This window comes from Phasianus colchicus, chromosome 10 (genome assembly GCF_987193195.1).
Source record: "Phasianus colchicus chromosome 10, bPhaCol1.hap1.1, whole genome shotgun sequence".
Lineage (NCBI taxonomy): Eukaryota > Metazoa > Chordata > Aves > Galliformes > Phasianidae > Phasianus > Phasianus colchicus.
The window spans coordinates 23,982,819-24,005,166 of record NC_143445.1 but is presented as its reverse complement, the minus strand read 5'-3'; the positions used below and the strand labels follow the sequence as shown (position 1 = coordinate 24,005,166).

Here is a 22,348-nt window from a genome sequence, read left to right as displayed (position 1 = left end):
ATCCCAATGGTCATGCCGCTATGCAAATTTATTGCATGAAAGGAAAAATAAAACCACCAGACCTCTGCTTTATTGATCAGCAGGTCAAATTCCAAAATGAATATGAGGAACTACAGACCAAGATAAAGCTTTAACTGAACAGCAGGGACCAGGGTAAAATGATGGCAGAGTTCATGCGGAAGAGTGCTAACTCTCGTGTTCAAAAATGGCAATTGGCTTAAAATGTACAAAAAATTAAACTTAGTTTAAATCTTATTTTCTAGTTTTGTCATGGTTTATATTCACCCAGGACTTGGGTTTTTCTTTGTTTTGTTTTCTTTTTTTCTTCTTCTTTAGAGGAGATCCATTTATTTATCTGTTGCCATCCAAAAAACTGCCATGAGTCACAAGAGATCAAGCCCCTTACAAACTCCCGTTTCCCACGCACGTTTTTATGTAACACATCAAACATCACCACAGAAAGTAAGAAAAGAGGCAGCACCAAAACATACTTGGTCTGCTCCTCTTGAGTTTGGACAGGAGAGAAAGAAAGAATCCACACAGCCACAAGATGTGAGAATATTTCCTTTTTAATTTAAAACAGTTGCAACAATACCATTCACAACCTTTCTCATCTCAAATACTCTCAAAAACATTAACAGTGCTTCAAGCGAACAACTCCGAATGGTGCAAAGTCAACCAGCACAGACACTTCCAGGATACAACAGTAAAATCTCTTAAGAGTGAATAGAAATCAGAAGCTGATCTCAGCCATTAAGGTAGGAAGGGATATAGGAAAAGAATAAAAAGTGACATCTAGTTACATATTTTGCATAGTCTTTCAATGCGTGAAAACAGCAAAAATAAAAATGGCTGCTGCCAGGATTGAGAACAAAAGGAATCGAGATGCTTCTAAAACAAGCCAGTGAACTCCAGCTGCATCCGTATTCAGAATGTGCACAACTCAGTGGAAGCTGCCTGAGGCAGAGAAACTGCGCTGATTCTGGTTTCAGTTACACCACTGCCAGAAGTAACACCACCAAGCCCAACAGAATTACAAGTGGAAAGAGTCCAGAAATATCTGGACTTGTTTTTAAACCATAGCACTGAATAAATTAATTTATCTTAATTGTATACCGGCTAGGAAGATTAAAAAGGACTCAGTGTCTACATGTGTTTTGGACACTGGAGATTGTTACTCAGAATAAAAGCTGTACAGGATCCTGCATGCTGCTAGGAATAAAAGAACCAAGTTGAGTTTCTCTCTTTTCTACTGCCCCAACATAAACTTTTCATACAAAAAGGTAAAAATCTATTAAAAAAACATCAGCACTATTTGCCGCCAAGTCCTGGTTTGCCATAATTCTCAGGTCAGATTGTCTCAAGCTGCTCACAGTGATTGTTCCTCCCCCACACTTTCCTATGAAGAAGCTCTCAGCACATCCATCCCTGCAACAGCCACTGCAGCACCCAGACACAGAGTTCCCACATCAGTCACCACCCAAGTTGTGAATGGAGACCAGGCCCAACACAATTAACTGCACAGAAATTCTAGCATGCAAAGCAATCCTGGCTTCATAACTTAGTCATCTATTCCTTACAGCCTGATTGTGTCTTCTGCATGCTGAGGTTAAAAATGAATGCTTCTCTCCCCCATTATGCTGGTGAGTCAGGGGTTCACATCCTGCTCCTCCAAACCATACTGTCCCTGGTACATATCCTACCATAAACTGGAAACAACTGAACTGTTCATCTGGAAAAGGAGGGAATCCACTACTTTGGGAAATAAGAGAAAAACTCAAACAGCAGAGAACCTGAACATATTATTAAGTGCTACATTTCAGCAGGACTGTAAGCCTTTCCCATAAATTGCTCCCCACACTTCTGACCCACTCGCTAGGTTAGGAAGGCACTACACAGGAGTGCTCAGCTGAAGAGAACTTCAGAAGCCGACGTGCTACCATTCTTCTGTCACAGCCAGATAATAGCTCTCCTCTTTCATCTACCAAATCATTTATCACCCGCCAGCTTCCTAAAAACCCCCAGCTTTCAATGTACCCCACATATTAACTGAAACCAGTATCAGTCCCACAACCGTTTCTGATCTGGGATGCACAAGACAAATTGTTTACAAGAGTCCGAGCTCCATTTTTAATCCTGTGAGATCAGCCATATTTCCAGTTTAATAATGAACATGGTAACAACTCTGTTGACTTTTACTTACCCCAAGGTCTCTAAATAAAAGATAATGGCCACCAGCTCATGGCAGTTTATAAATAGCCCTTTAAGATCGTAAGGCAAAAGGGAAGCTGTTGTGTTGAACATTTCTTGGGATATAACTAGGCATTAAAAAAAAAAAGAAGCCTTTTGTCCTTTTTCACTGCCAGAATGAAAAAGCACAAATATAGATACAAGAATGTTTTGTTCTTTCACTTTAAATAGAAGATGTTTCACTGCATAATTTGCTGATCCCGTTTTGAAACCTGGCATTTTCTGATGACATACACAAATACTCACACAACCTTGAAGAAGGAAAAAAAAGTTACTGGTAAATTTGATTTTGTCCAGAATTGGTGCCACAATAACTACAAAGCAGCAGAATCTCATAGGAGCCACTTACTAAGGTGCTGGAGCATCGTTCTTCCGTGTCAACAGGAGCACTTTAACTTAAGTGGGAGGAAGCTTCCCCAGCAATTAGGCACCACTTCCAATGTGCAGAATTTCTACACTGGGAATTTTTTTCATCATTTAAGATCAAAACCGACTCAAAATATCTTTTTTCAGTTCTGCATGAGGCACTGTGATCTGAGGGAGAAATCTTTTTCCCCAAAATCTAGAAAAAATACTCATGACCAGATTTTTAATTTGGATTCTCTTCTACAGCTTGAATTTTGGTATTAAATTTGCAGGCACGACAGAGAAAACAATGACAGCTCAGCAGGGAAATTAGTTGGGTTTTTTTTTGACCCTTCCCATTTATCACGAAGGTTCAGGTAAGATACATGAGGCAACTCCATCAACCATCTCTAAGCAGTACTTAATACACATATGAATCTTTGGTAGTTTTTTGGAATCACAAAAAGAACCACATTCACCACTGTATTTTTTTTCTAGAATAAATGTTTTAAATTACAGTTTAAAAACCAACATATATATTCTTGCCTGTGATGCAAACCGAAACAACAACAACAAAATCAAACCAAAAAAAAAAGGGCAGGAAAGGCCAGCCCCTACCTACCCACTCCTTCATCCCTGCCAGAGATTTAAAAACCCCTTTTTTTTTTGAAGGCATCTGTTCAAGAAAACAGATTATTGGCGTGTTTGCAAGTTTCTAGAAATCTCAAACCAGGTATGTATTGCTTTTGTTTTTCAAAAATGGAGGAGGGAAGGAGAGGGGGAGTAAAATAAAATCAGCAATTTTACTAAGCGTTTTCCCCACTTATGGATCGAAATCAATATTTAAGCAACCTTTAGCAGAAATAATTGCATTGCAAGTACTTTGTCAGGGAGTTGATTTCAGCTGGGATGTGAGTGATTGACATGTAATTTTTTTCAGAAATAAGAATGGGACCATTAACTCCTTCATAAGAAAAACAAAGAAAAACTGATAGGCTTACTTTTCCTGAGAGCACATGATTTAATTTTACAGTCAGAAAAACTGCTGTTTTTTAGCAAGCTGTAATCTTGAATCTGTTGGAAAACCTTGCAAAACAGTCTAGAGATGATAGAGAAACCTACCTCTGTAAAAATAAAATCCTCTCTTTGGCAGAAACGTACAGGGCACTGACATCTCCATTGATTTCTTAGGCTTATGGATCAACAACACAAACCAAAACACTGTAAGACTGAATTCCAACAGCTACAACTGTAGCTGGTTTTTCTCACTGTAATGAAAATAATCTCAAATAAGACATTCTGCTTTGTAGAATACATCCCCTCCCTCCAACTTTTAATGTGATATGATTTCCCTAATTTGTCTGGAATATGGTTGAAAACAGTGACTCCTAGTTACCAAAGATGCAAATGTGTCTTCATGGTCTTCAACAGATGTGTGGACTGAAGATGCAGGAATTGGGCTGAACTGGTTTGGTTTTGTCCCATTCCGAAACTTCTGTTTTCTCCATATACTAGCTGCAAACTCCACCAGTAATCTGCATGGTCTTAAGGTATCCTTTACAGTGTATAAATTTAAAACAAGGTACTATACATCATCTGATAGAAATTTTCCCTCTAACACTTAAGAAGGCATCAAATGACTGTTTTTACATTAACTATAAACATCCCAAGTTTTCCTTTGCTTTTTGGTAGTCCAAGGGCTAGGGGTCTTCTGTTGATTTTTTTTTTTTTTCTCCTTGGATGCTTTTTTTTGGCAGGTTAAAAGGCTTATGGCTTCTTAAGGCCAAATAATGCTTTGGAGGCCTAACTTGGTATCCTGTGGTAAAAATAAATATAGCCCAGGTCTTTAGGAGGTCGTTCTGAGGCACAGACTCTAAGGTCATTGTAGATCACCCATCTGAAATAAAAACAAGATGGATTACATTGCATGAATAAAAATCACCACAAGTTTATCAGGGACTTCTCAGATCCAAACTTCAAAGAGCTTCAAATCTAAATTTCAGCACTGTAACAGGAACAAAAGACTAGATAAATAGATAAAGCAGTTTTACTGGTGATATCAGAAAGAGGAAGAAGGATGTGCAGAGGAACTTGTATTTACAGTTTTAATGAAGGAAAAATCATGAATTTACAATATGAAAAAATAAGAGCATAAAAAAAAACAGAGCCAAGATCAGTACTGCAGTACTAGTGATACTAACACTAGTATCAGCCCATAGTCTGACGGGTTTCTATTGATAAGAAGGAAGAGGAAGTTGAGAGAAGTTCAAATAAATGAAGCCAGGTACAGAACTGATGCTCCCAAACGAATAGAGATTTAGAAAATAAGGACAGGACAGCCAATGGTACATTTCAACACAGATCTCAGCTGTAACAGAAGTTGACTCATCACATCTACAGTCTGCAGCAAAATCAGAAACAGTCTCTTTGGTGACATATATCTACATAATAAAAATGATGCATGTCATAAAAACAAATCTTGATCTCAACAGATACATATTTCAAAGAAAACATTTGCTCAGGCTTGCATGTCTCTCTCTCTCTCAGTTCCACTCACCTTCCTTCTTTTTTGAGATGACAAACGTAGTGACCACTCATTGTGGATGTTCCCATGTGGCTGATGAACCCAAACAGCTCATACCCTGTTTAGCAAATACAAATGAGAGCATAAGTCTTTCATTGCTAGTTCTGCAATAGGAATATGGGGAAAGTTTTTTCTTTTTAATCCCAGAGGAGCACCTGAGCACTCCTAACTCAGACACTGCATCTCTAAATGCAATTTCTGTTAAGACTGCAGCATATGCTTGGTTTAACTAGTGCTGAAATTCACTGTCAAACATCAAAACAATCCAAGCCGAACCCACATACGTCTCTGCACATACACAGCAGGGCTGTGATCACAGCTCTGGAAAGAGAAAACAGCAGATTTATTCCCAGTTCCCAGATAGCACCACAGAAGTGTTAGATGAGTTAACTCTGCACGCAAATGTACAAATGTGATCAAAGATTCCCTGTAAATCGAACAAAAAAACCCAGAAGTTCCAAATTTCAGTAGCCCATACGAGAACAGGAAAGAAACTTCTTCCTCTAATACAAAGGATGTTTTTGTACTTAGAACCTCTGGAGAACTCATCATTGGTTCTTGCTCCCGACCCATTCATGCCATTCACCCATATTACCACCAAAAGTAAAAAAGGTACCTTATTTCAGGATATTGCATAAGGACAGAGGCCTGGATTTTGGTGGAAGGGCTTTCTGAAGCCATTTTACAGTATCATGTTGCTTATCAGGATTTCAGGCACTCAGTAAATGGTCTCAGTCTATAAAGGCTATGTACCACAAAAAATAGTTATTCCAAATTTTTTTTTTTCTTTTAAAACCTAATGGTAAATCAATGGTTCCCATATCTCCGTGAGACTTAAGGTTGAACTTCATAATATTAAAAACAAAGAAATGAATACTCATAATGGCAACCACAGGAACAAAATCAAATTGGTTGATAATTTTTCATAAGACCATTACAGTCAAGCTTAGAGGGACAAGTTTAGAACACACAAGAGTTATGAGAGTAAGTCACTAAAGACCCTTCAAAAACGGTGTATCTTAGAATCAGTGAGCTTTTGCACAGACTTAAAACCAGTGTTCTTTTCACAGCTTTGACTGCTGTACATTAGCTCCATCTTGTGGTTTATTTAGCAGTAGTGTGACTGAGAATCTCAAAAAAAAAAAACACCCAAAAAATGACAGCAAAGAAGTACACCAATTTTACCTGCCATATTAGCATAAGAAACTTGGTTGAAAGGATTGTATCAATCCCATTTCCAACCACCAGATTATAGAGCAGAACAGAAACTCAGGTTTGCAACAGCAGTGTAATCTCTGGAATGTTCAGTTTTTGAATATCTAAACATTCTAGCTTGTCCTAGTCCAGGCCAGGAAAGACTTTTAGCAACAAGGAATTTGGACTCCAGTTATTCAGAGAGTCCAGAGAAAGTTTACTAAGCAAACAACACCCACAGAACATAGACCAACCAAAACAGACTCAGACCCAGAAGCAGGAGTAAAAAAAAAAAAAAAAACTTGTATAGATCATGTCCAAAAAATGTAACTACTTTCTAAACTGAGAAGAGCTATATGAATGGTGTAGACGTGACACAACAACACAATAGTCACCTCTAAGCTGAAGGAGTACTTACTTCCAGGCCCATCTTTGATACTGGGTCCCCCTGATCTTGCCTCTGCAAGGATATTCGCATTAGTATGGTTCTCCAAATCCATCACGCTCAAAGCAGGCTCCCCATCTTCCTCCTCTAATTCAGGGTGGCTGAAGATCCATTCCAGTGCACGCTCCAAGTTATTGTTCTGTGAGAGAAAGAAGTAAAGGAACATCCCTTAATGCATTCTCTAGAATCATGCTACCACTCTCATACTGGTCTTTGAACTGAGTAAGGATCATGTGCAACAGCACTGAAAACTTGATGATGCATGCATGGTCTTCAGACATTCCAAATGTTTCTCAGCAGATATTTGTCCACGTTTTAACATTACATTAAACACACAAGTCACCTTCCCCACTTTAACCCAATAAAGTCATGCATCCTAGATTCTGCTAGAATAGCTCTACACGCATCATCCACTAGCTTAATTTTTATATGCATGTTTCACAGGCATCTGAACATGCAAATGTTCACACAAAGCACGCAGTATCAAATAAAACCCAAATGCTATCAATGGAACTCACTGTTGCCTTCAGAGCTTGAATTGCTAGGCTCCTTTGGAAGCCCATGGAAATAATGATGGAGACCATCTCCTCGGGAGGTTGATTATCCAATCCAACAGCCCCAAAGCCAGTCACACCACTGGAAGCAGCTCCTCCAAACACAGGTACAACCAATGGTTCAGCAAAATCTGGAAGAAGAAATATTCATTCAACCAAATCAGGATTTCCCCAGCAAGGAAGTGCTCAGGTATACTCAGAACCAAATCATGGGCTCAAATTTTTCATGGCCGAAATACAGAAAGTAGAGAATATCTAGCAGTCCTGTCCATCATAGAAAGGCCCAAGTTTTAAGTGTAGCATGAATGTGCTCATATGAACTAGAGAAGGCTGATATGGAAGAAAAGTATCCAGACAACAGGGCTCTCGGTACTTTTGATCACGTCAGCTTTCCCTCTTGCAGCACAGACCTAACCAAAGGGTGGAAGACAGACATGGCCTACACCATCAGCGAGGACAAGACACATGCTTTTGATGTAACTTAGGATGGTTGCCTTCTTTCTGCATACCCTAGAATCAGCTTAGAAAAATTCACTCAAACCTCCAGGTTTCCTGGGGTGGGGAAGGGGCCACTGTTTCTCTGTTGTGCATTTCAAAATTTCAATTGACTGCCACAATACACAATCAGAAGCTGAAGTTCATTTACACCTTCCAGTCACTGACCTGGCTCTTCCATATGTGCAATGATCCAGTTGAAAGCCACTTCAGCACCCAGGTTGCCTGTATAGTACACAGCTTTCCGACATGCTTCCAAAGGAAAACCCATCTCTGCCAGTTGCATAACCGAAGACTCATCAATATCTAGAGCTGCAAGAAAGGTTCTTCTAGTATACTAAGTCTAATTTAATCCATTCTGTAGTATTTCTTATCGTAAGTCATGGTGCCACATACTATAACGCATGCTGCTAGGATTTTAGTACTGCAATAAACCCGCACCCATTAGAAAACAGCCTTGTATAAAGCATTATAGTATTTATTATGGACTTACTGGTAATCTTTTGTCTCAGCAATCTGCATAGGTCCTTAAATCTTGATGATTTCCTACAGGATTTTATTTATAAATAAAATCACCACTGAATTTCAAGGGGTAGAAAAGTTAGATGCTGGGCAAAGCTAGAGAAGGCCATCAAAAGCAGTCTTCAACTTTAAGCAGCTTGCCCTCTTTCAAATGGCAGTTCCAGTTCCTTCATGCTGTAAATCAGACCTGAAATAAGTCTCTAATAACCCAGTAACTTAAATTTAGAGGTATAGCAGATTCATAAATGAAAGTAACAACTAAATCCTCTCTCTTTAGCAAGAGATTGTATAAAACATGAAAAAACTTTTACACCTAGAGAGGTTCTGCTTGGCATTCAGCATAGCCAATTGTTAATTTAAGGTTCTATCCAAAGAACCTGCACCTCATCTCATACATTTGTAAATATATTCAATGTTTAAACCTAAAAGATCCCCTGATTGCTAAAAATAAAAGTATAGGTATAAAAGAGTAGCAACTTTCTTTCAACAGTTGTACATTTGGAGTTAAAATACTGTGAAACACTGCAGCTCAGTTAACACCTTCCAATCTGATAACGGTATTTTATTACACATACACACTTCAGATTTCATATACTTAATGGCTGCAGATAGAGCAGTAGCTCATCAGCTACACTGATGCTACTACAGACTCCAAGGAGTTCTGCACGCATGCAAGCGTTGAACAAGTACAGAAGTCGAATGTTAGTTAACAGAAGCATGCAGGTCGAATCTCCAAGCATCACTATATGTACAGAGAAGCCATTTGCTGAGCAAAAGCATAGCAAATTTATAAGCAATTGAAACATCCGCCTGACAAAAATGGGATACATACACTCCACAAAATGGTTCATCATACGATCTGAAAAAAAGGAAGGAAAAAAAATGGAGAAAAAGGAGGTAAAATGAAGAATTAGATGAAGGGTACATAGAGTCATATGGGGAAAAAAAAAACATTTGTTGTTTGTTTTGTTTTGTTTTTTTTTCCAAATTTTCTTTAGGTCATAGAAACATTATAGGCAAAAAATGATCATCCTTCTATCCCAGATATTTTGTCTTTAATTAGACCTGGGACATTTCTCAGCCAATTCAGAACAATGAGCCTCTAGTACTATAAACTGGCAGGAAATATGACTGGCAGCTGACCTGAACCAACTTAAGAAAGAATCTAATGTGTTATAAACAAAGTTCGGTCATCCAAACGCACTAAAACTAAGTCACTTCATTGAACAAGAAGATAAATAAAACAAATAGATCTTGGTAAAGAAGACGAGGGTCAAAATTAAAACCTCTGGAGAGCTGAATTTTGACTAGGTACTAGGTTTTTTGTTTCACGGAGAACAGCAGGAGAACAAAACTCAGTACCTTTTGGGTCTTCAGGAATGATAATGGGAGGTGCAATGTCAGGAAGTTCCTCTTCTCCTGGCTGGAGACCTGTGGCTCGAAGGTGGTTGATATCTAGGAAATCTGGCATGTCTATCGAAACATCTGCAGAAGCAGAGAAATGAGTTAAGCTTATGAACCCAGCAAAATTACCTCAGAAAGCAACCAACCTTCAGAGAAAAGAGCCCGGGTACACAGCCCACCAACAGCCAAGTTAACTCCACATATGCTGGCTTAATTTGACAAAAACTAATAAAATAATAATAAAAAGAATTTCTTTAGGATCAAGTAATCTTTAAGATACGTTCTGAGATTGAAACCAGGTCCTTGTTACAGAAGAAAATGCACATATACCTTATGGGTTGCCATGGATAGAATGAGAAATAAATAAGCACAAAAGGCACGTACCAAGCTTTTTGGGTATCCAGTCAAGGCCAAAGGTGAATTTCTTTATCTGCACCACCAAATACTGAGGAAATGAGGCAAAACGAGAACTCCTAGGAAGCACAAGAAATTCAGTTCAGTGAGGCAAGGCAGCAAAATCAAAAGCAGCACAGATTTCAGTACCTCAAGAATACTGAAATAAACAACTCTAGGCTGAGTGAGATTAATGACGACAGATTTTATCAGCATAAGTGAGAACTTATACTTCACAGAAAAGTTTTCAAGAAAAGAAGCACAATAAATTTATATATATCTTGAATATTATATGTCCTCGAATATTATATGTATTCTCCTTCTCCACGCTCCTGTTTTCCCCTTACTTGTCATCCTGAACATTTGGTTTCCCTCGTCTTGTGTTTACAAAGAACATCCTTTCCTCCAATTCATTCTGTGTAAAATACAGTCAATATATCATAAATAAGAGGCCTTCCTTCCATACAATAGTGACTTTCTAAATCCATGTTACCTTCACCTTGCAATTGTAGTAACTTTATAATCTGCAGCACAATATTCTGAATTATAAACAAATTACTGTTTATTTTTCAGTGCTTTTAAAGGCCTTGTCCTAGTTTCAGCTAGGACAGAGCTGATTTTTCCTTCATAGTGTCTGGTACAAGACTATTTTTTCCCCCCACTTTGGGAGAAAACCAGTGTGGATAACACACTCACACGTCTTAGCTGTTACTGAGCAGTGGATGCAGAGCCAAGAACATTTCAGCTTCTTGATCCTGCCAGTGAAGGTAGCTCAAGTGAGGGGGCCCAAGGAGCTGGGATGGGATAGAACAAGGACAGTTGGCCTAAACTGGCCAAAGGGATATTCCATACCATAATGAATAAAGAAACTATAAAATTAAGAGCAGTTGGCCAGGGGGTCAGATGCTGTTCAAGGACTGGCTGGGCATTGGTTGAAGATGATGAGCAACTGTGTTGTACACCTCTTGTTTTGTAAATACATATTGTTGTCAATATTATTTTCTTTTTTTTTTTTTAGTAAGTAGTTTTTCTGCTTGTTTTTAGCTCAACCCACAAGTTCTACTTCGTTGTTTTTCTTCCTCCCAATCCTCCCCCCCTCTTCCACTGGGAGAGGAAGGCACAAACAACTGTGGGGTTCTGAGCTGCCTGCCAGGTTAAGCTGCAACAGATCTTTGGGATGAGGAAGAACTAAGTTTCACATTAACTCTGGATCTGCTTAAAAAGATTGAAATCTTCCTTCACCATGGCCACAGTTTTAAAAAACAAATCTCCACATATTTCTGCTGCAGTTTCTCTACCACATGCACTTGCCTCCCAGTTTTCAATACAAGGATGTCAGTGAAACCATCCACTAAGAGAGCAATGAGGCACTGATATGTTAAGCGACCTAAAAACAGAGGGTACCTAACCACAGCAAATCAGTTGCAGAGCCCATTTTTCATCCACTCCTCACTGCTGACGTATAGAAATGGAACCTGATAAGGGACAAACTCTTGTTCTCAACAAGAAAATCTGCCTTAAGAACTAGAGTCATCCAGCTGCCTTACTATTTCATCCCAATGCTTTCTAAGCCCAAGTTCTTGGTTCTTTATTTTACCTAAATATAAACACAAAGTAAGTTCCTTCTTTTACGTCTGTCTTGTACCACGGCCCCATACAACTAACAGCAATTGAACTTGATAGATCCAAGCAAATCCTGCATCACGCAGAAGTGGGTGGGTTGAAATCTGGACACATGCAAAAAATGTAATAACAATTAAAACAAATTTATGAACATAGCACCTCACAAATGCAAACACTTACAGCCACGTAAAGAACCTTCACACACAATAAATAAAACTTTCATTTGCTTTACCCAGTTTTGTCTCATTTTGTCCTCCAGCATTTTTAGTCAAGTGAAGACATCAAGAAATTAAGTGCAGATATCCAGAGCATCTCCTAACACACAGTACAGAGCTCTATCACTAACTAATACATGAAATTTGATTTTAAAGTGTGGGCAAACAATTAAGAGCTTGAACTTTAAAAGCTTGTGGCTTAACGACTGTCCTGCATCATCACCTCTGTGGAGATTGACAGTTCAGAACGATTTCCTGCTCAGTTGGTCAGTATACAACTCGTCAAGCTTGACATACACATTGTATTTATGAGCCCCAACACTAATACAACCCCAACGCCCATTATGCCTTTGCCAGTTTCTCACTACACCGTACCCAGGTAGAAACATATATACAGAACACAGGTCTTCATTGCACAAGCAGACACTTACTTAACTCCTGCAGATTTTGCTTGAAGGGCACTGCTCCAGAAGTCCTCTACATTGCTTGGTTCAGAGAAGGCCTGCAAACATGCACTAAATGGGATCTTGGCACGGACAAGTTCTGGTGGAGCTCTCCTTGCAGCTTCTGCTTCTCGCCTTTTCAGCTCATACGCAATTAATTCATCTGAGAAAAACACATGAAAGCTAAATGAACGTTGTGTTTATGTTGTTCCTCACTGCAGTAGTATTTTTGGAGGTTTTAGAAATGCAAAAACATATCAATAAAGCTATAGCATGGCTCAACTAGACACGATTCATGGTAAGAGACACACCGTAAGGTCAGTGAACTGACCTGTTGCTTTCTTTACCTTTGTTTGTTGCTGCCTCCATGGCAACAGGTAACTGCATGATATAGTCCACCCTCTCAGTGTAGCGGACTTTTCTGGACTGGCAGCACTGTGTGCGTTCTTCCACCAGGAAACGGAAAACATCACTGGGGTTTTCTGAACCTACAGGATTCCTCTGAAAAAATATTAAGATTCACTGTAACGGTCCATCCCTTAGATGAGCAAAGAACCCAAAGACTGCTGGTTGTTTTATGGCAAGCGTAGAGAAACTGAAGCTGCACGCAGATCTGACAGTTCTATTGCGTTCTATTGCATGTAGAACTCTTGCACCCATAGTGAATCCCACTTAAGTAATAAGTCTGAAGTAATAAGAAGAAACAATTAAAGAAAAAATACTTCTTAACCAAAGCACTTCTAAATTGTTGCCATTTTCTACATACTCAGTGCTATAAAGACTATATTAAAAAAAACAAGCCATTCAAAAAACAAATTCAGCCTTAACACTACTACAGAAAAGTAGTCATGCAGAATTTCTCACCTCTACTAGATTTATCAGATGTAGGAAAAACTCCTGTGCATCTTGTTGTCTATTAGAGGAAAATTCTGTGTGGTCTTTACTTACAAAAGCCTTAAACATCTGAGGAGATATTCCGTTTTGTTGAGGCTAGAAATAAACAAAAGAAAGAAAAAAAAACTTTTAAAGAAGAATTTTTATTCAGTCTTAGATCAAATATCCCCAAATCATTCCACTAGATCTAGTTTTGGCCTATTTTTGTCACTGTAGAAATGATCATTTCAGTTTCATCTGGATTTCCTTTAAAAAACTGAAAAGGGTCCCGAAATACTATTTGGGGGGTTTTAGAGTATATTTTTTTTCCATTTCCTGCAGCATTCACACAGGTTTATTTCTCTATAGCATTTGCAAGTCAAATTAGATTACTGAAGGATTGCTAAAGTTTAGCACTACACCGTCTACACTGTTTTCTAATATTTGACAATCCTCTCAGACCCCCGTTTCACTTAAGGCTATGTGGGCACTGGAGCACTTTGATGTACCACCTATTATACTCAGAACCAAACCTTTCCAGTGATCTCTACTGAATGAAGAAGAGAATAACTAATACATGCAGAAAAATTTGCAGATGGGTTGCCAAAAACAGACATGAATTGCCAATTTTTAGTTGTTGATCACATTGAGTAACCAAGAACATACTAGCTTTGGCTATTTGGTTACATTAGTAAGGAGCTGCTCCAAATCTTAAAACCTCTAGCTGCTGAGTCCTCATTTTGACTTTCACACACTCTATCAATTTAAGAAGCTTTTTTTTTCCCCCTCCCAAAATTTCTTCAAAATGACATTAGCTATGATACCTTTCAAACAACACTTTCAAAAGGCTCAGAATATTTTGCTCAGATTTGCTCTCACTCTTTATAAAACCAAATAAATTTCAAGAAAGTCCAAGCAAAAGCAGAGCCCTTAGGACACGTTAAAGGTTATTAAATATTCAGCCAATCTCAGTCTTTACCACAGTTGCTCTCCCAGTCTGGTATAGAAATAAAAAAAGCAGCGTGAAATGAAAGGTACACAAAGCACACAGTAAAACAGGAAATAGTTAATACTGATTTCAACAAGGAAAGGTAGGCAGAGACTCACTGAAATCAGAAGAATGCTCTCAGTTATGTTTTTGTCAAGTGCTGGCAACCTACCAGCAAAGTCATTGGGCTAAGATGCCAGTTAGAGGCTCCCATAGAGAGTCTTACCACTGCTTTGACAGAGAGATGTTCCAGTGATTTCTGAACCCTGGGTTATGAATCACTCTTGCATCCTCAATCACATTTCATTAAAGCCCGAACAGGCATTAAACAGAACTCAAATTACTACATAATAGGCTTTTTTCTGTGATGAAAGTAAGAATACTGCAAGGTGGCACGTTTGCCTTGACGTGTAACGCACTGTTTGGAATTAAGTCTTGCTTCCATCTATATACTTTTTATTCATCTATTTGAGTACGGAGAAACAAACCACATGCAACAGACTCCAGAAAAGGACCTTGTTCTCTAAACCCTGTCCCATCAAGGACAAGAAAAATAATGAAAGAAATGACAGAGGTCTAAACAGAAAATCAAGTCCTAGTTGATGATCATTTAGGCTTTCACCTTGTTTTTAATATTAAAATGGACTAAGAAAACTTCTGCTGTTCCCAGACAAAGCTCCTGTGATGAAAAAAATATTTTATCTCTCCAGAACCAGAAATATTTATAGAATATCTGGCATAATTTCCCCATCAACAGTTGCAAAACAGCTCAGCTAAATATAGACTGTGCTGGACCACTGCAGATCTCACATGAATGCTTTCACAGGCAACAACTCCCCAAAACTCTGGATGAATTCCAGCAACCTAGAAAGCTAGAGAACATCTTGGCAGGTAGGATGCAAAAAAGAACAAAGATAAAATTAACAACTGTAGACACAAAATGGAGGCATTTTAAAATGTTGGGCACCTAAAATCCAGTGTAGTCATATTATCAATGTCTGTACAGCTCTCTAAATGACAAAATACAACATGTACGTGTATCAGTATTTCTGGGTGAAGGTGTCAGGGAGGGAGGTGAGGGAACATTCCCAAATTCACAAAATCTAGTTTTCTGTACGTCCAGAGCAACGGAACAGAAAAAAATAATATCTATAATTGAATTTTTCTGTGTTTTTCTTCAATACAAAGAATGAAAGGTGTGAAAGCTGTTACTAAACCTAGTATATGCTACAATTTGCTTGATAAAGAACTCACCTGATACATGTAACTACAATTTTAATAAACTCATGAACAATGCAAGCACTCTTAAATGCCAATACATGGTTACTAGTACCTGACACAGGTTTGTACTATCTGTCATTAAAGATCTCAACATATCATTGCTAAGATTAACCCTTGGACAAAACAGAATAGTAGGTTTATAGCTGCAGGTTTGTCCTAACAGTTCAAGTCCTGAACTTCTAGCACATAATTTCTTTTTCACATCACAGACATTTAACAAAGTCAGTCAATTATTACAGAGAATTTAAGTGAGGCATCTGTTAAAATCTATTCTACTATTTCTTAGTCACTGTGATTCACTGATAGATTCCAACTTTACTTAAAAGAAGTAAAAGCCAAATTTTTTGGTTTCTTTCAAAACATAAGTACCTACTATGCAAAACAACTGCCAAGCAGACATGGGGCAGTTGTCTCAAATTATACAAACTACAGTGTACCAGATGCTCTGTGTCCAGAATCTTCCTAGCATTCTTATTTGGAAATAAATTTCTACATCAATAACTAATAAAAGCAAAGGTAAAAGGAAAATACCTATTTCCACGAAAACCATCACCGCTTCTTTGACAAGCCCACATGACTTCTACTGTCCATAAAAATACAACTCTGTATGAAGCATTTTTCCCTGTAAAGAAAGCTCTTTCCTACAAGCAGTATCTTCACTATTGGTTATTAGCTGAACTTCTAAATAACCCAGTTGTGAAGACTAATTTAACTCCATATATTGTTTGGAACCACAGTAAGAGGGGCTGGCAGGGACATTAACCTGGGGGGTGGGGGGGAGGTGGAAACATATTAACACAATTCAGACCCGGTTTTCCCAGCACTGCTCTAAACAAAATGTTTCAAAATAGATAGTTTGAATAGCAAAACAAATCTCAACTTTGATAGATTCACTTGTGTAGATTACACGAACCAAATAACTAACATATTGCTCAAGACGAATATTAATCAAATTGCTGTAGGAAAAGCAGCAACAAATCCATAAGCAGAGTTTGAAAAAAAGAGTCAAAATACAAACTGGTGTCATTCTCACTCTCCAAACACTGAGGGAAATTTATGCCAACTAGAAAAAGAGAAAAAACTGTTGCTGACATAAAAGCCGCTAACAGCTTTTCTTCACAGAACTAAGAAGAGGTACAGAGACAAAGCAGAATCACGCAGGGCCCATGAAGCTTGTTGAGAGAAAGAAATGAGCCAGGCCTTACTAAAAAATTACTGTTATTTCTAAAAATAAAAAAATCGTCTAAGATATTAAGAGCTTCCCCTGAAATCAGGTAGAATATACCTGATAGACATAATAGACACCTCAGAAACAATTTCTTTGGTCTTTATATTACTCTCTGCAATTTAGAGTGAGATTAGAAAATCCTCTAACACTCAGGATGCCCTAAAATAGCATTTTACTGTCCCTCAGAGAAGATAAACGTAAGTTCTATGAATGCACTCATCACAGGAGCTGCTGAACACCTTCTTAACAGAACCACTGGTTACTTTAAAGCTTTGCACAAATAGTCCCTGACTAATATATTCCTGACTAGAATCCCGCTCATTCCACCTTGCTAAGCATCCCATGCTAGATCCACCCATGTTCTCCAATGCCCAGCACCTGTTCCCTTTTCTCAGGGTATCACTTTTACCTAGTTACCAGGCTGCACAAACTCAGTCAAATACCTTGTGTTCTTCTTTCATCACCTGTTCAATAAGCTCAGATTTCATGGGTGGTTTAGAATACTGGCCTGAAAGGAGGCCATGTCCCAGTTTAGCCCTGTAGAAAAGAAAATGAAGGGGAAAGAAACAAAAAAAACAAACACATGAGTAAACAGACAAAAAAAAGATGATTTTCTTTCAAGGAAGAAAGAAATACACTGTCTTTGAGCCCCTAAAGAAACATTGTATATAATTAATCAGGCAAGTCTTCACATTCAACCCTGTGCCATGTTACGCTTTCAAGCCCACACAAACATACTTTTCTTCTTTGCCATTAAATTATTCAGATTCTATATAAATTGACAAAGTCATTGAAGAGCATTACTTACATCTGGGTGTTGAAATCTTGTGTTGGATCAAGTGGGGAGTAGTCGAATATTCGCGGAAGGTTTCCCACATACCTGGGCAGCAAGAACACAGCACAAACATTCAAATACCGTACGTAGCTAGATACACAGTCCTCAGCAGCAATACATCTACAAGCCCCTTCTGTGCTGGCAAGTCAAACTTTGCAACACACAAATAACTTCATCTAACCCTGGCGAATGCTTCTACCACTGAAAAATAGTAGTAAAGAAATTAGGAAGAGGATATTTCAGTTATGGTAGAAGTTTCTAGCTAAAGAGAAAAGATATGACTTTGCTGTTTACCCAGAATATTCTATTTCTTGATCCTGAAACAGCTGCTGGATGGCACTGCTCAAAATCACAGTGAAACAATGTACTTCTACTCCAGACCTCCACTGCCAAATAAATTCTTAAGAGTTTTTTTGTTTGTTGGCTTTTAATCAGAGACAAAACACATGAAATAACGTTTCTGTTGGGTTTCCTCAGAAAAATAATGGCTAATTCCTGACAATAAATGCGGAGGTATACATTGTTGTAGCCGGTTTGTTGAAAACCAAAGCGCTTAGTAACATACTATCTGAGTATTGCTTCACTTGAACACAGGTGAAATAACAGGCTTCCTGGGTAGAATCACACTGAAAGAGTACAAACATCTAAATTCTGCCAGGTCCATATTTTATTAAAGACTCTAAAATACTGTTCTGCATAGAAAAACAAGACATAGGAGAACTAGGCAACTAGTAGTAAGTGCTAGCTTGGAGCTACTTACGCTCGCTGGAACTCTGGGATGCTGAAAATGGCTTGCATGACAGCATTGAGGTAGCAGCTATTTCCCAGGTTCTTCATGCCGGTATATCCTGGGCCATACATGGGCTTGAGTTTCACACCAGCTTCCTGAATCACTTCCCATTCAGAGACTCTTGGTTTTATATTATTATCTCTTAGACCATTCTCTGCCTGAAAGCAAAAAGACTTCATTTTGCCTTTTAACTTCTGCAACTATTATACCGTTGCTGTCATCATCACCAGCTTTGTGAACTCTTTTGGAAAAGAAGAGCCAAATCAATGGGAAGGGGAGGTGAATCCCACATGTAGGGGAAGAGGTCAGGGTCAGAAGTGTAGCAGCTTGCTCATCCAATTCGTCTCACAGCTCATTACTACAGACCACTGGCTCTTTGAATGTTTCTCACTACGCCTTCTATCTCCACTTCTCTATGGGCTGCGTTCAAGACTCAGCATAAAAACACTGCATGTTTTCAAGCTTCATTTTTCCATTTATAATGGTTGGGCATAGCTGCTACTGTCCCAGTAGATGGTCCCAGCAAAAAAAATCAGATGCAAAGATGCTGCTTCAAGAACTCTCCAAGCAAAAGGGAAGAGCCTAAGTCTGGGATGTTGAAGTTCCAATTCACAGCTCAGCTTTTAATTTGTAGATACTAATCATTACATTGCCATTTACTGCTAGCACTATTCCACCACTTCACAAATCATCTTACAGACTGGTCTGAATGCAGAAGGGGAATTCTCTGCAACAGCTGAAACTATACGGAAATTTCGCAGATTTTTAAGTAAAAACAGGTTTTCCAGAAAGACCACTGAATAAGAGGAACTTTTATTCATGATATTGGCAAAGATATTAATATACTGAAAATACCGATTAGAAACATGAAGGCTTCTGAAGCCAGTTTAACTCTTTTCTAATAGTTTAGGTTTTTTTTTTCTTTTCTCTCCATTTAGACAATGAAATACGCTAACCAGTGTAAGGTTTGTTCAATACAAACTACAGATATCGTTCTTCTCCTGTTTCTCCCTACTCCCAACTAGAAAAATAAACAAGAAACTAAAAAGAAGCTTGATTTCCTACCACTTGCATCTGCAGCATATCAATCCCAAAGTGTGCCAGATGCTTTGCTATATGTGGATCTAAAACCGGCTCCTCTTCATCAAAGGAATAGACATCTACAAAAGCAAAGAGAAACAGATGACCTGTTGTATCAAATGTTATCCCTTCTCTTTGTTGACCAACATTGCATTCTCAATATAAGATGTCTGTATCTCTATTTATCTCGATATAAGATGCCTTATTCATATTCTCTGGGTTTGGTTGAGATGCATACAATATATAGACACACAGAGCTCAGTAAACATCTTAAATGTTTTCAACATATCAACTCAACTATTCTCCTTCAAGACAATTACACACCTTTGTAGCATTAAAACCTAAGAAAATTTGAAGTAATTACAGTATTACACAACAATCCCCTCTCCTTTCCCCAAAAGAAGTAAAAGAAATCTGTTAGAGAAAAGAAAGAAGGAACACGACTCACAGAATTCTAAGGTACGTATCCAATTCACGTTTTGAACACAGCAGCAAGAATTTCTGAATTTTTTGTGGAGCTACTAGATACTGGCAAACTCATAGTTTTGATGTGTATATGAAGCCAAGTGACAACTGGAAACAGCATTTTAATGTCTCATGCAGTTCAAGGAATCCGTTTCCTTTTCCCAGTGAGACACAGGGTAAAAATAAAAAATTCTTTATTCAAAAGTAACTTGGATGGGACTTGGAAGATTAATCTTATGAGGAAGAAAGTCCAATGTCATTATTGGGATATCTTGCTTTATTGTATGAGAGATCTAAATTCTAGCTCTAAAATAGCTCTTCATAGTCCCTAAAGATTTTGAAAGGGCAAAGTTCGAACTGGGGAGGGAAGCAGTAAGCCTAATGATACTTTTGTTATGAAGCTAAGTTTAATAAATCCAACAAAGGGACAAAATGAAGATAAAAATCTCATTTCACCAAACAAGACTTTAATGAAACAGAGTTTTCACCTATTTAAGCAAATAACATTAAATCTACAGGCATGACATGAGGATATAAGACCCACTAGAAACAGGTCTTGTCTTTTCTCTGCTCTCTTCCTCCGTAGCGTACAAATACTCCTCTGCTCCAGTCTCTACTCATATCAAAGCCCAGAAAGTCTCTGCCAGTACTCCTCTCAGACAAGTTTCCATCACATCTTACAGAGCTTTTCAGTGATCCTGCCTCATGTAATCAGATCCGGGTTAAGAGAGAAATTTGAACCCTGAACAAGAAGAAATAAGAAAAATTTGGGAGGACGGAGCAGGAATCCAGATAAAGTCTGTTTGCAGCACAGATACCACTTCTAAAGAGTCCTTCTCTTGCTCTCTCCTGGCCTCAGTCCATCACATGTATAAGATTTTAAATAAGACTGCAGCTTCCTTGAAGAATGCCAGTGAGAAAACCACATGGAAATGATAGCTTGAGTGTCAGCCACTATTGTAAGATCTAAGTACAACTTATGGATTTATCAGTCCTATGAAAAACACAAACTCTGTCAAACCAAGGAGTGGTGTTTTTGAGTCACACTGCTATCTGCTATCAGTAGCCATCAGACCCTCTATTAACATTGGTTCCGATGACCCCTCTGGCATGCATGGAGCTGTAGCTGCTCATCTACTGGAATTCCACTGTGTAGTAGCAAGCATGCTCAGAGAACTTGACAGCTCATCCACATACAACATTCCATAGTCTTCTGGTGAGGTCACAGCACAGCCAAAAGATCCTGTAAAGCTCACACACCTATCAGTGAGATTACACATCAGCTGATCTTGGGTGACTGCTTTCAATGTGTTTGCTTTGATTTTTTTTTTTTCCTCATTTCTGGCAAATGAAGAAAGAGCAGCCATCTGGAATTACTGACCCAGAGCTGCAGGAATGGAACACACAACATTAATCTTCATTCAAGCCCAGCCTGTCTCACAAACATTATTCCTTTCTGCTGTGTAGCCAACTTAAATTCATGAGAGAGAAAAAGAATCCACTTCAAAGGCGGCAAAGAGCAACAAATTAAAGAAGTTGAGAGTTCCAGAACACTGGTCTATAGTCCTCTCCTGCATTCTTATTCACAGGAGTCTGCATAGAAGTCAGCAAATGGGACACACTAGCTGCTTAGAGTAAGAAAAGGGAAGAAGAGGGGAAGATGATAAAAAATGAAGAAGAGAACAAGAAATAAGAGATAGGCACCACAAAACATTATTAAACAGAGAATAATCATTATTATTCATATTGCAGTAAGAAAAGTGACACTGCTGCCTGTACTTTCTTTTCTCTTCCAGCTCAAGATTTAAGCCTGTTACAGACATCGCTCCTTCCTACTTAAAGGATAACAAGCAATGGTCTGTGAAGAAACAAGTTGCCCAAGATTCCCCTAAAGAAGTATCCAACAATTACTGAGATTGGCATCCACAAAGCAACTCATTCAAGTACCTGTTAAAAATAGACTCTCTCACTGTCAAATAATTATTCCAGTCCTCAGAGCATTTTCAAACATGTAACCTCAAGTACTTGAAATCAAACCTAATCGCATTGTAAAGAGAAGTAGCTGTTAGCATAGCCTGCCAAGAAGCACTGAACCTAGAGAAGAAAATTTTTGACTTGTGTAACCTGGGCAAGGTCCTAGGATGGTAGACAGAATTTTGGTACAATTTCTGACCTGAACCCAGGTCTGTTTGGCTAATGCCCCAAAAATCCCTTCCAGTCTATGCAATGCAGATTTCTCAGGAAAAGACAAGGGGCTCTCCTCTGCCCTCTCTGTGAATAAGCAGGGAAGGGATAAGCACAGTACTGGCATCTCCTCTTTCTCGTCCTTACTAGTGTGAAA

General features: G+C 38.5%; 1 protein-coding gene across 3 annotated transcripts in view; it reads right to left on the bottom strand.

Annotated features, from left to right (window-relative positions):
• Positions 1-587: 587 nt before the first annotated feature.
• Positions 588-22,348, bottom strand: part of USP13 (ubiquitin specific peptidase 13) — a 45,205-nt gene continuing 23,444 nt past the window's right edge. The window contains exons 7-21 of one of the 3 annotated variants that reach the window (XM_090147755.1): positions 19,528-19,622; positions 18,433-18,620; positions 17,646-17,717; positions 17,281-17,374; positions 13,332-13,457; positions 12,815-12,968; positions 12,456-12,630; positions 10,178-10,266; positions 9,752-9,874; positions 9,222-9,248; positions 8,036-8,179; positions 7,337-7,503; positions 6,792-6,957; positions 5,153-5,237; positions 588-4,492 (exon numbers count right to left, since the gene is read on the bottom strand). In XM_090147755.1, coding sequence (XP_090003881.1) covers positions 4,399-4,492; positions 5,153-5,237; positions 6,792-6,957; positions 7,337-7,503; positions 8,036-8,179; positions 9,222-9,248; positions 9,752-9,874; positions 10,178-10,266; positions 12,456-12,630; positions 12,815-12,968; positions 13,332-13,457; positions 17,281-17,374; positions 17,646-17,717; positions 18,433-18,620; positions 19,528-19,622 — 1,799 coding nt within the window. In that variant the 3' untranslated portion in view covers positions 588-4,398. The remainder of the gene's footprint in view (positions 4,493-5,152; positions 5,238-6,791; positions 6,958-7,336; positions 7,504-8,035; positions 8,180-9,221; positions 9,249-9,751; positions 9,875-10,177; positions 10,267-12,455; positions 12,631-12,814; positions 12,969-13,331; positions 13,458-17,280; positions 17,375-17,645; positions 17,718-18,432; positions 18,621-19,527; positions 19,623-22,348) is intronic. The other 2 variants (XM_031614574.2, XM_031614575.2) reach the window with 2 other exon arrangements.